The 13,878-nt window shown below is 41.6% G+C and overlaps 1 protein-coding gene across 1 annotated transcript in view; it reads right to left on the minus strand.

Moving 5' to 3' along the window:
* Positions 1-13,878, minus strand: part of Pkhd1 (PKHD1 ciliary IPT domain containing fibrocystin/polyductin) — a 433,222-nt gene that overhangs the window by 413,361 nt on the left and 5,983 nt on the right. The window contains exons 5-7 of the mRNA XM_028766634.1: positions 9,809-9,917; positions 4,806-4,863; positions 254-332 (exon numbers count right to left, since the gene is read on the minus strand). Of these exons, the coding sequence (XP_028622467.1) occupies positions 254-332; positions 4,806-4,863; positions 9,809-9,917 (246 nt within the window). The remainder of the gene's footprint in view (positions 1-253; positions 333-4,805; positions 4,864-9,808; positions 9,918-13,878) is intronic.

Raw genomic sequence — 13,878 nt, forward strand, 5'->3', positions numbered from 1 at the left:
GGAAGGAAGGAAGGAAGGAAGGAAGGAAGGAAGGAAGGAAGGAAGGAAGGAAGGAAGGAAGGAAGGAAGGTAATCTGCCAGTTGCAATCACATTCACAAAGTAAAAGCTGAAATCTGGGGCACCAGGGATCATAAACTGCATAGAGAAAAATAGCAGTTCTGTGTCAAGTGCTTACAATTTGCTACTGCAGAGGAAGCTGGCCCCAGGATGCCATCTAGCACACAGGTAACACAGGAACAAACATATGCTTACCTCTCCATGTAGCTCATATCGGGATCAAAGGTTTCCAGCCGATCAGTGATGACCCAGCCATACACATGCACTACTTCTCCTGTTTTAAGAAGAGTCCTAAATGTATTGTGCTCAGCTCAAACTCCAAATGTATAGCATAAATTCTATCTGTGTTTGTCTTGTTACATATATCCAACACAGCACAGGTATATAAAGTTAACATATTTAATAAATGACATTAATGTAAAGTGAGTGCTAGAACCCAGTGACCAGGGTTGTACACTAGAAAAGCTAAGATAATATAATACCTAAAAGCATTGATCGCACACAATTCAAGAATACAATAGTACTTGCCGTAGGCTGGAAAGAACCAGTGACAAAGTGGGCTAAGACCAGGTTGATCAATGACAACTAAGTTCTAGTTAGATCGGGAAAATAAGCCCTGGCATTGTATTTCACAGTTAGCTGGCTTTGGATATAAATGTTCCGTGTTTTAAAATCAAGAAGAAAGGATTCTGAGTATATTCAAAAAAAATAAAGGATATATTCAAGGAGACAGATATACATCTTTCAATACAAATGTTACATGTATATGCACACGTTAAACACCATGCGGCATCCTATACCCAACATGATGCATGTGCGTTTTATGTGTCATATCTCAACACTCATCAGAGAAGCGTCTTTTGGTAGTAGATGGGGATTCGCACAGAGATTCACAACTGGCCAACCTGCGAAGGGTAAGAGTTATGGAGTGCTTAGCTCTTTAGAGGAGGATATCCATATCACACCGCCTCCCCCAGACTCAGGATTCATCGTGTAAGAGTGAGAGACAGGGATGGTGAGTAGGAAACACCATTTTCCAGACACACCAGGGCAGCTGCACAAACAAGCTCACGGTCCTTGTGGAGGCCCCATGCAAAAACCTGTTCAAGCTCAAAGCAGACAAATGCCGGCATGGAGTAAGGGAGGTTAGCATGAAACTCTACCCCTAGATACAGAACTATTGGCAACTGACAGCTGCTGGGATGGGGGAGTCAATTTTCTTTAAGAGCGTGGCTCCCAGTAAATCAATCATGCTCCAATGGAAGGCCACACAACTAAGGGTATATGGGCATCACAAATTGGATTTGATGTGTGTGTGTGTGTGTGTGTGTGTGTGTGTTAAGGAAATAAAAAGAGAACACAAAATTGGATAGGTGGGGAAGGAGGAAGTGGATCTGGAAAGAGTGAGAATAGAGGGTAAATGTGATAAAAGATATATTGTATGAGAGTCTCGAAGAACTAATAAAAATGAGAAAAAAAATAAAAAGCCATATGAAGAGGCCATGTCACACATTCTGATTCGTCTTCTGGGATCCTAAGTATGTTCTGTAACTCTTAAGTACAAAAGATAAAAGTCCCTCATGAGCCAAATGGACAGGAACTAAAACAAGCAAGAGAGTTTAGGGCTAAAGTCTGGATAGTGGACATATATCGTTCACTGAGCAAAGACAGGGCAAGTGACATACAATGTCATATACCTATAACTCCAGGTACTCATAATGTGTAGGCAGTAATACTATAAACTAGCTTTACAGACGAGAGAGCTATTTGTCAATCTAGTTAAACCTCAAAACTTGAAAAAGGATGCCTCCAGGGTACTTTGTGATCACTGCATCCAGAAAACTTTTGAGTTTCTCCATGAGCAGTTAAAGCTGCTCCTCCATCATCATCATCATCATCATCATCCTCATCTATATGTTTTCTGCATGCTTTTCTGTGTGTCATTAGTAAGAGGAGACTTTCATCTGCAGTTATTTCATGCCTAGCACTGACCCTTCCTGGTGGATGGAGAGAGATGCTGTACCATCTTAAGGACTGAGACAAAGACTGTAGAGTTTTCAGAAGGCTGGAACCTCAAATTCTCTATTGCTGCTAAAAAAAAAAAAAAAAAAAAAAAATCTATCTGGTGTTGACAAAGCCACACTACTGGCTTCCCAGCCCTAGAGACTAAAGATTTGTTATGTGCCACTCAATTACAGAAATGAGAAGGTCCTGGGGACTCTTTGGTTGTTTGTTTCTAAACAAAGAAACCAACCAGAGGCTGACAAATGGGCAAAGTAGAACACAGTGCCAGGGGATTCTGCGTCACAGTGAAGGGCTGTTAAGCACATACAGAAATCCAACTACCCATAAAATAACACACCATCTCTTCCATAGCCACCTCCTCCCACATGTCCCTAGCTGCTACTCTGGGCAAGCTTCCCAAATGAAATGAGAGTAATTGTCCAGAAAGTGATTGTGGAGATGCAGCCATGTGCATCGTGCCTCGAGGGACCAATCTGACAGGACCAGGCACCAATTGCGTCCCTGCCCCCCTCCCCCAGGGTAGAAGAGATTGTGTGGAACTCCACCTCATCGAGACAAACCAGTTTGACAGACCTGGAGAGCATCTGACATACCATTCACATCTCCCATAGCTCCTTATTCATCCCTCATCACAATAAGTTCTCCGCCACCTAAACTGGAATTTTCTGCACACAGAGGCAGGAACCCAGATATCTGTGCATGATTTCCACAGTGTACATCATTTTTCATAAAACATGATCGTGTCTCAAACTAATGAAATGGGTTGTATTTGTGAAAGCCTCATGTCAATAAGACAGTGACAAATTCTTGTTCTTTAGAAGATAATTGAAATATACACACACATACATGAAATACATTCTGTCTACATACATATATGCTTCAACATACAAACACTGTCTGTAACATAGATATTCATTCTGATTACATGAACCAGTCAATCACATCAAAACAATTAAATCAGATTATGCATTCTGACAGAATCATACCTAAAAACCTAGCACCTTGGTCCGGCAAAGATTCAGTGAGTAAAAAAACAAAAGAAGTGCTCTCCATTGAGCACGATGAGCTGAGTTTTATCCCTGAACCAACTCCGGAAAGTTGTCCGCTGACCACTAAACACAAGCTGTGTGGCACATGTACACACACTACATACACTACACAGCACACATACATACACACACTAATAATGAGTAAAGAGGTAAATGTAATAATTTTTTAAATTAGCAACTATGTTCATATATGTCTACCATACAAGAAATATAGAACAAATGAAATATCTGATGTATGTATGTATGTATGTATGTATGTATACATGTATACATACATAGAGGAATTTGCCAATAAAAAGATAGCAAAATATATCTTTTAAAAGCTCTGTTTATTATTTTGTCCTAAAGAAGGCTGACAAAGCTACTGGACCTATTCCTCAGAGCATCCTCTTTTTCTATGTAAATGCCCTAACCTTACCCAGCCACCTCCTCTTCCACCCTCCTGGCTCTAATGTGCTGGTGTTTCATCCTTTCTGAGCCTTTTGACTAAGACCAAGTACACATGCCCATGTATTCTTTAACTCGTGAACAAAGCCTCTCAATAAGCATCAAGGCTAATAGCATTTTGCATTGTATCCAATACCTGTTTACACATTGCAAAATAGTTGCCTATACAGGTTTATCTAACTTCAGCTCTCATCCACACTGCTTTTTATTGATATGACTTTACAGCAGTGCTTCTCAACCTGTGGGTAGTGATTTCTTTGGGAGATTCACATCAGATATCCTGCATACCTTATAGTCACATTACAATTCATAACAGTAGCAAAATTATAGTTATGAAGTAGCAATGGCATGATTTTACGGTTGGGGGCCATCACAACATGAGAAACTGTATTAAAGGGTTGGGGCATTAGGAAAGTTGAGAACCACTGCTTTAAACAAATACTTTGATCCCCAATACTTTGGTTTGTTTGTTTTTTCTCCTCAGAATGAAAATAATAAGAATAGCTCCTGTAGCTTCACGTTTTTATGATCCTCAGATAATAACGCATATGAAGAATTAAAAATATAAGTAGACACACAGTAGGGACTCAATAAGTACTTCCTGGTATTGGGCTAAGATAGGTGATAATAAACCAAGTGGTGATGATTTCTATCTCCGCCAGTCTCCTGTATTAACTCCTTTGGTTTTTGTTGGACTTTTTTAAAAATCATGTTTTGTAAGGTGGTTCTGATGCTTTGATCAGCAATCTGCGGCTTGAACACTGAAAGTCCTGTTCCCCAGTTGGTTCTTGATCGATCAAAAAGATGCCAGCAGCCAATGGCTGGAAGGAAGAGGCAGGGCTTTCGGGTCCCAGCAGGCAGGCAAGGAGACACAGGAGGAGAAAAAGGAATCTGCTGTGCTTCAAAGGAGAGAGAGTCACCAGCCATGTGAGATCTCAGTTGGAGTGGCCATTGGATGCTTCTCCGGGTGGAAGATTAGAAACACAACTAAGCTGAGGGCAGATGCAGGGTGTTGAGCAAGGAGTAAAGGAAAAGGCACACTAGCCCTGGAAGGCTTAGACAAGGCCAGCTGCTGAGATAAAAATGAAAGCTGAAACTTATTTTCAAAACAACATCAGATAGGAAGTTAAATCAGACTGCTTATAGAAAGCACACACTTAAAAGTGTCTGCAATGGGTTTGGTAAAGAGATCCACAATTATTCATATTTAATAGAAATTTTCTTACCTGGAACTCCACTTGCTGGGTTAACTTGATATAAAACAGGTGTCTGCTCCTTGGAAAACTGTTTAGAAAGTATTATCACACGTGAGCATTTCATTAGACTATAAATGATCACAAGAGACACAACTATTTCCCATAAAGCATTAGTGGGAAGCAGAATGTGTGTCCCTAAAGACTGGACACCTACTTCTTGTCTTTGTTCTGTTTCTGTGAAACACAAGGGACAGGCATGATTGTATTCCTCTACAGGTGAATTAAAGGGACCTGATAGAGGCCACATAGCACAGTACTCTGTAACATACTGTTCAAATCTTGCAAGGCTGTTCCTACCTACCTGCCTGCCACATTCAGGGACATATTTTATCAGAAACAAAAGTAGACATGGCACTATCTAGAATGTCAGTCTTTTGATTCTATTGTTAAAATTTAATGTCTTTGAATCTTAAAGATTCACATTTACCTAGAAATGAATTTCTATTTTTAAGCTGGAAGGAGTGTAGTTTGAATTATTGTCAGCTAGCAACAATATAAAATGAGTTGGATATACATGAGTACAGTTGAAAGGAAAACAGAAGGTGCATCCTTTGTGTGAAAGCATTCCAAAAAATGAGAAGAAATATTGTTCTTTAAGAAGGAGGTCGTGGCTATGATCATGGCTTAGTAAATAAAGCACTTGTCATGCAAGCATGAGGACCAGAGTTTGAATCCCCACAACCCACATAAAGTCAAATGGATCTGTTGTCATCCCAGTGTTCCTATGGTGAGATGGGAGATATAGACATGAGAATCTCTGAAAGTTCCTGGGCAAACAGCATAGAGACCCTTATTCGAACAAGATAGAACCCAAAGATGGAGAGAGACCCAAGGTTCTCCTTTGACCTCCACATGTTCACCAAGGCCATTTGTGAGCACACACACAGTGAACATCATTGATGGGAGAAGTGGGAACATGCTGAAGCCTACTTATGGAACCAGAAAACAACTTACTATGGTCCTTCTTTTTTCTTTTCTTTTCTTTTTTTTTAACTTATCTCTAATCTTTCTTTTACAGTCCAGTCGTTATTCCCCTCCTGGTCTGCCCTTTGACAGTTCCTCATCCCATTCCTCCTCCCCCCCCATCTTCAAGAAGATGTTCCCACTCCCCCATCATACCACACCACACCATCAGGCCTCCCCATACCCTGGGGTCTCAAGTCTCTCAAGGATTAGGTATTTCTTCTCTTACTGAAGCAAGACCATGAAGCCCTCTGCTGTGTATGTGTCTGGGGGCCTCAGACCAGATCTTGTATGCTGCCTGGTTGGTGGTTCAGTATGTGAGAGATCTCGGGGTCCAAGTTATCTGAAACTGCTGGTCCTCCCATGAGGTAGCCCTCCTCCTCAGCTTCTTTCAGCCTTTCTCTAATTCAACCACAGAGGTCCCTGACTTCTGTCCATTGATTGGGTGTAAATATTTGCATCTGTCTTGGTCAGCTGCTTGTTGGGCCTCTTTGAAGATAGCACTACAGCCCTTCTTAAAGCACAACACATGTTAGCTTCAGGCATCACAAAAAAGAAACAGTGCCTACTGCCAGTGCACATGCTTTCTTCTGCCTAGCCTTAAATGTCAGAGACATTTGAATTCCTGTCTATACATCTAATACCCCATTCTTAATTGACAAGTGTCATGCTTGGCCCAGGGAGTAACACTATTTGGAGGTGTGGCTTTGTTGGATTAGGTATGTCACTATGGGTGTGGGCTTAAAGACCCTCATCCTAGGTGCCTGGAAGTCAGTATTCTGCTAGCAGCCTTCAGATAAAGATGTGGAGCTCTCAGCATCTCCTGCACCATGGCTGCCTGGATGCCACCATGCTCCCACCTTGATGATAATGGACTGAACCTCTGAACCTGTATGCCAGTCCCAATTAAATGTTGTCCTTATAAGAGTTGCCTTGGTCATGGTGTCTGTTCACAGTAGTAAAACCCTAAGACAACTGGTATACTGATGAGAAGGGAAGGAAGGGCGAGATGATTCAGAAAGCCCATCTCACCTACAGGCATCTCTGTAAAGGTAAGAGTAGAGTATTACTCCTCAGGGACATCATATCAGGCTACGTGAGAAAATGGAGAAGCATAAAAAACAGGCTGGACTGACCAGGCCAAGGTTTGACCCATGAGTTAATGTCTCATCCAGAAGACTTAGTCATTTCTGGTCTCACTAGGTGCCTAGACGGCTTCATTTCTAAACAATATACGATGCTGCTTCCCTTCTACAAAACAAACTACAGCAAACTGTTTTGTTTGAGCTACATCCAGCTCCCCAGGAGTCCAAATTCCCAAGGAGACTATTACAAAAAAATAACCACGGTTAATCAACAGCCCTAATCAGGCATTGAGAATGAACGGGCTTTTTAGCCAAGCTGATGGTGGCCTGTTGGGTGTGGAGTTTTAAGTATTGATGCACACAGCAGTACTGTCTGCCATCAAGACCATTTTCTTCATTCTCTCCAGTAAAGGATTAGAAACTAGTTCACAGAAAATATGCACAGGGAGGGGGGATGGGGGTGGTCCAGATATGACTACTGTGGCTTCGTAGATTAAGAGCTGGCTGTGATCTCCACAGAAGATAAAGATTAATGCGGTTCCACACATGATGCCAAACAATTCAGTCCCAGCTCTGGCCTCCAACCCAATGACTGTAATCTGCTTTTCATCTCCCATGGGGAAGCCCTTCCGACAAAAGTGACTTCCATTGGAATCTTAGAGACGTGGTTATTGCCCTCTCTTGGACTCATTAAAAACTGAGGCAGATGGAACAATCAACTTCAAAGCAAATAATGAAGCATACCTCTAGGTTTCCAACTTGAAATATAAGCTCTATTGTGCCATCTGCCACTCTTTAAGAAGCTAGTGGAGAGATATAGATTTATTTATTGCTTCTCCCTGACACATACACCTCAAAGAGCGCTGGGGTATACTCAGGGTTAAAGTCTTCACTTGGGATTCTTTCTGTATTCATATAACATAAAATGGTACTTTTTCTAAGAGAAACAGGCCTCTGGTCACCCACCAGGCTGGAGACAGAATAGTGAGAAATTAATGAGCTTCCAAAGCAGGGTTTCTACATGCTGGTCCTTGACCCCCGTGGGGTTAGCAAGAGCAAGATGGGAAAGTAGGTGGGCCAGAGAGGGTGGCATAAAACAGCGGATTAGAATGATAAAGTCACAGCCGCCAGCTGCTTGATAAACCTTCTGTGAGTTCTTCAGACTTGTCGGTGCCCGCAGCAGGCTCTTTGGAGTGGGCCGGCAAGATGGAATTAATTTTTAATACCCATGGTTCCCTTAGTCCCAGTCACAGAGCAGAAAGGCATGCTGCATTTTCCTTCGCTCGAATGCCTCTCATTAACTGCATCCCCTGGTGATAGTTCATCAACTCACCAAGTTAGTGGAGCCATTCATGGACTTGTTTCCTTTAATGTGCAATTGCAGAAAGTGGACCCCCAACCTCTGTCCTTACTGATCTTTATAATAAGTAGGAAACCTACTCCCTGGGGTGAAGGGAGCTTGGTGATTCAGGGGTGCTCAGATACTCTGTGATGGTCCCTGAGCCAGGACAGAGCTGTGATATGGCTCTTAACAAGAAAGAATTTGTTCCTTTCTTTTGCTACCTACATACAGAGACAAAATTTCAGGCAATAATATTCTCTTGGACTGAAGATCAAAATATTACTTGTGATTGGACAACAAATCACCAGATTCAAAAAGTCAGTGTCAATATAATGGTATTCGAGTTGAGTTTAGGGTGTTGGTGTCTTAACTCTAAAAACAGCCTTAGTTAATGACTCGGTTCTATTCTCTATAGCTCTCAGAGGTCTTTTATACCAGGATCACGGCTGGAGCACCACATTTCATGAGAGCCTAGTAGAAGGAATTTCTCTTTTATAGATCATTTTACCATAAAGCTAAGTGAATCTTAGGCTAAACCAAACATAAAAGTAAGCCCAGTCTAAGTATTAAGAGTCTAAAATAAGATCAGACATTACCCTAAAGGAAACTGTTCTCAGTCCTGCCATCTCTCCTTCTTGATTTATCTGACCTCAAAAGAGAATTGCAGCAACAAACATGCTTCCAGATAAGTGTCAGAAACGGCAGCAAAAGGTGCTGTACTGGCTGGTTTTGTGTGTCAACTTGACACAAGCTGGAGTTATCACAAAGAAAGGAGCTTCAGCTGAGGAAATGCCTCCATGAGATCCAGCTGGAAGGCATTTTCTCAATTAGTGATCAAGATGGGAGGTCCACCCACTGTGGGTGGTGCCATCCCTGGGCTGGTAGTCCTGGGTTCTATAGGAAAGCAAGCTGAGCAAGCCAGGGGAAACAAGCCAGTAAGTAACATCCCTCCATGGCCTCTGCATCAGCTCCTTCTTCCTGACCTGCTTGAGTTCCAGTCCTGACTTTCTTTGGTGATTAACAGCAAGTGAAAGTGTAAGCTGAATAAATCTTTTCCTCCCCAACTTACTCCTTGGTCATGATGTTTGTGCAGGAATAGAAACCCTAAGACAGGTGCCGTGAAGCAGGGGGAAGGGAGCTTGCCCTACCCACCTCCAAAGGACCTGGGATCCTTGTGCCCCTTCAGTATCCAAGCAATCAGAATCCACTGAAAACACAACACTCGTCCACAAAAGTGATGTCTGTGGCTCCTCTGTGACCTTCAGGTTCACTGAGGTTTCACAGTCACATGAGAGTTCAAATCCTGACTCTGCCACTTATTGCCTGGGTGATGTGACAAGCAGAATAGATGGCTTTGGGAGTATTGTACGCCACAATATACATAAGGCACTCGGCTAAGCCTGATATACAAGGACTCAGTGTCTATCTTTCATAGGTAAACTCAAAGAGAGAGGAACCCCAGCATTCTCTCCATAATTCTTCCTCCTTATTAAAGAAGACATGGGTTGACTCATAACTTGCTATTTGTAACACAGCGTACTATCTGACCAGTTAAACACACATTCCTCTACCCTGAAACCTACCTTGAAAGTACAGCTGTCTAGTGATCCCAGACATGGGCTGTCTAGCACTTGTTCCCCAGAGCGTATCTCCAGAGAGTACAGACCTGCATGTGCTTCTGATGGTAGAGACCTGGGGATAGAAAATGGAAATCATTATGAATAAAAATCCAGGAGTTCCCACTTGACCATTTCACACTTCCTGTCTGTGTTTGTAATGTGGAGCTGAGTAAACATCTCTATAGTTCACCATTCACCACCTAGATCTCCTGCTTTAACTCCACTTTAAAGTTGAGCCCTTCCCAAGAGAGATTGTACTGCTGTTACCACTACTACCACATCTTCTTCATCATCTTCATCTTCATCATCATCTTCACATCTTCATCTTTGTCTTCTCCTTCTCCTCCTTCTCCTTCTTGTAAGTCCTTTAAACTTAATTTTAAAATGTCCTACTTTGCTGGGCGGTGGTGGTGCACACCTTTAATCCCAGCACTTGGGTGGCAGAGGCAGGTGGATTTCTGAGTTCGAGGCCAGCCTGGTCTACAGAGTGAGTTCCAGGACAGCCAGGGCTATACAGAGAGACCCTGTCTCGAAAAAACTAAAAACAACAACAACAACAACAAAAATGTCCTACGTCTCAGAATTATAGACTCATAGGACTTTCAGAGCAAAGGACAAGCACTTTAAAAAAGCAAATATGAATACATTCAAGGACCTTAAAGAGGATATAAACAAATCTCTTAATGGAGTCTATGATGATACAAAGAAGCTGTGGAATGGAGAAATGACAACAGTTCGAGATGTGAAAGTAGAAACAGAATGACTAAGGAAAACCCAAACTGAAACAAAACTGGAAAGAAAACCTAGTCACATATAAAAGCAGAACCATTAGAATAATGCCTGACTTCCCAACGGAGACTCTGAAAGCCAGAAGGGCCTGGACATATATTCAAAAAAACTCTTAGAGATGACAGATGACAGTCCAGACTACTATACCCAGCAAAACTACCAATCACAATAGACAGAGGAAGAAAAACACTCAACAATAAAACAAAATTTTCAGTCCAGTCCTACAAAGTGACTAGAAGGAAACTTTCAGTCTGAAGATGTTAACTCCATCCAAGAAAACACATGGGTTAAGTAATCCCAGAATAGTATTTAAAATGATGGGCAGAAACTTAGAATATAACCAAGCAATTTCAAGAATCAATAAATGCTGCTCATTGATAACTCTCCGTATGTGTGGTCTCAAGTCCCCAGTAAAAAGACACAGACTAATGTACTGGATTAGAACACAGAATTTACCTTTCTGCTGTATCCAAGAAATGTACCTTACTGTCAAAGATAGACATCATCACCTCAGAGTAAAAAGATAGAATAAGCAAATAGACCCAAGAAGCAAACAGGTGTGGCCACAGTAATATTTGACAGAGTAGGCTTCAAACCAAAGCTAGTTAGAAGAGATAGGAAAGAACAGTACACACCTGTCAAAGGGAAAACTCACCAAGAGGATATTGTAACTTTAAATCGTTATGCACCGAACACAACGGTACTCTGGTTCATAAAAGAAATGCTATGACAGCTAAAATTTCAGTGGCAGTGAGAGACTTCAATACCCTACTCTCACTAATAGACATCCTGACTCATCCAACAGAGAGACCAGACAAAACCTTAACAAAGAAACACTAGAATTAAATAACATCATAAAACTAACGGACCTAGCACCTATTTACAGAACATTTCACCCAAACACAGAAGAATATAGTTTCTTCTCAGCAGCTGGTGGATCTTTTTCTCCAAGGCTGACCACATACTTGCACACAAAGCATGACTCAACAGTTATAAGAAAATTCAAATTATACGCTGCATCCCATATGACCACCATAAATTAAAGCTGGATATCAACAGCAAGAGAAACAGCAGAATGTATACAAACCTACAGAAACTGAATAACTCACTACTGATTGAAAACGGGCCAAGCTAGAAATCAAGAAGGAAATTCAAAACTCTTTAGAACTGGCCAGGAACTAAAACACAACATACCTTGTTGGGAGCCGACTCCTAGCAGAAAGCAGCTATCATCTTTGCAGCCATCTCAAGCCATATACCCTGACAAGAGACTTATTTTCCAACAGCCTACAACAGCTAAGCACACTCTGATAAACACCTTGTTTTTCTCACATATCTTGTTTTGTTGTTTATTGCCCCAGCTGCAAGGCACACGTGGTAAAGTGTCTTCAACTGTGTTCCCCTGCTTATGCTTATATATACCCAGGATTTCCTTTCAATAAACGAGATTTGATAGACTCTGTCTTGTCTCCATTCTTCGTGTCTGTCACCCCTCCATCCCCACTCTCTCTCTTGCTAGACCCTGACCTGCAGACCGGAGCAGCAGAACGAGCTGGGACATAGTGGCCCCCAGACGTGGGGCAGAACAGGTCGTTACAATACCTGAACCTACGGGACACAATTAAAGGGCATGCTAAGAGCTAACTGCATAGAGCACTAAGAGCTTGTATTTAAACATTGGAGAGATCTCATGTTAGTAACTTACTAGCACATCTGAAAGTTCTAGGACAGAAGGAAAAAATGACACCCCAAAAGCATAGATGGCAAGAACTAGAATCCTTTTTTTTTAAGTCACAGAGGAGTTAATAATTATGTATGAATAGATCCCTTTCCCTCCTTTCTCTTGATCGATTCCACTCTCTTCCCTGACCCCATCTCCCATATACAGCCATCTATCTTCCTTTCAGTCGGGATTAGTTCCTGACTGCACAGCACCACAAATATAAGAAGGAAAGGTGAAGATGTATGCATCGTTCCCCCTGTGACAAGGTAAATGACGATGCTTCCCATTTACTGATTGCTCATTTATCTCATGCTGAGGTCTTTATAGGACTGTGCGCAGGGACGCCAGTGGAGGAGTTAGAGAAAGGATTGAAGGAGCTGAAGGTGTTTGGAACCCCATAGGAAGAACAACAATATCAACCAACCAGACCTCCAGAGCTCCCAGGGACTAAACCACCAACCAAAGAGTACATATGGAGAGAACCATGGCTCCAGAAGCATATGTAGCAGAGGATGGCATTGTCGAGCATCACTAGGAGGGGAGCCTCTTGGTCCTGTGGAAGCTCGATGACCCAGCATAGGGAGCTGCTAGGGCACTGAGGTGGGAGTGGGTGGGTGGGGGAGCACCCTCAGAGTCAGGAGGAGGGGAGGGGGATTTGTAGGGGAGAAACTGGGAACAGGGATAACCTTTGAAATGTAAATAAATAAAATAATCACTAAAAAAAATTTTGAAGCATAATAATAAAAATATGGAGCATTTACTTGCATAGATTGCCACTTCATTAACAGCCCACTAATTGTTATTCCTTTTGTCTGCTCATGTAGAAAAATCATGAGGTATCCAGAAACAAACACATATGTTACATAAGAACAAACACATATGTTATAAAAAAATACATATGTTAAAAGAAGAAGAAATGAAGCCGTACTTACAGCAGGGTGGCTACATTGTGAGGTAAAAGTTTTACATGACACAAACTGTAATAAGTTTGCAGTCACAGATTAACAACATCAGCAGAAATACAGACAACTTAAACATGAATTAAGAATGCCTCTGATAGACTGATCAGCAGAACTAATATGACTGAAGGACTCTCTTTGAGCCTCATGATATGTCTATAAGATTCAAAAAAAACAGTAATGCAGAGAGAAAAAAATACAAACAAAAACAACCAAGATCAAGCCATGTAGTGTATTTGTACTGTCCACACTAGACACAGAAAAGAAAATAGAAGAAATATTGGAAGCAATAACAGTAAAGTGCCAGGGGCCAGCCTCGATAGTTCTTCTTTCTTGTTTCATTCTTCTTGAGGGAGTGAAGGGGAAAAGCTTCAGTTGGTGGTGATAAGACTTGGTCTTAGGAGATTTTTTAGGGTTTCTTTTTTTTTCAAATCGTAATTTTTACTCATTCACATAGGGGTTATAAATTTTTAAAAAGAAAAGGAAGATTGTCAGAGTCTGCTATGGGATTGTGTCTACTAGTAATGTCAGAAGCTGCACCCACAAAGTCTCACCAACATGAC

The sequence above is a fragment of the Grammomys surdaster genome, unplaced genomic scaffold (genome assembly GCF_004785775.1).
Source record: "Grammomys surdaster isolate TR1022 unplaced genomic scaffold, NIH_TR_1.0 169, whole genome shotgun sequence".
Classification (NCBI taxonomy): Eukaryota; Metazoa; Chordata; class Mammalia; order Rodentia; family Muridae; genus Grammomys; species Grammomys surdaster.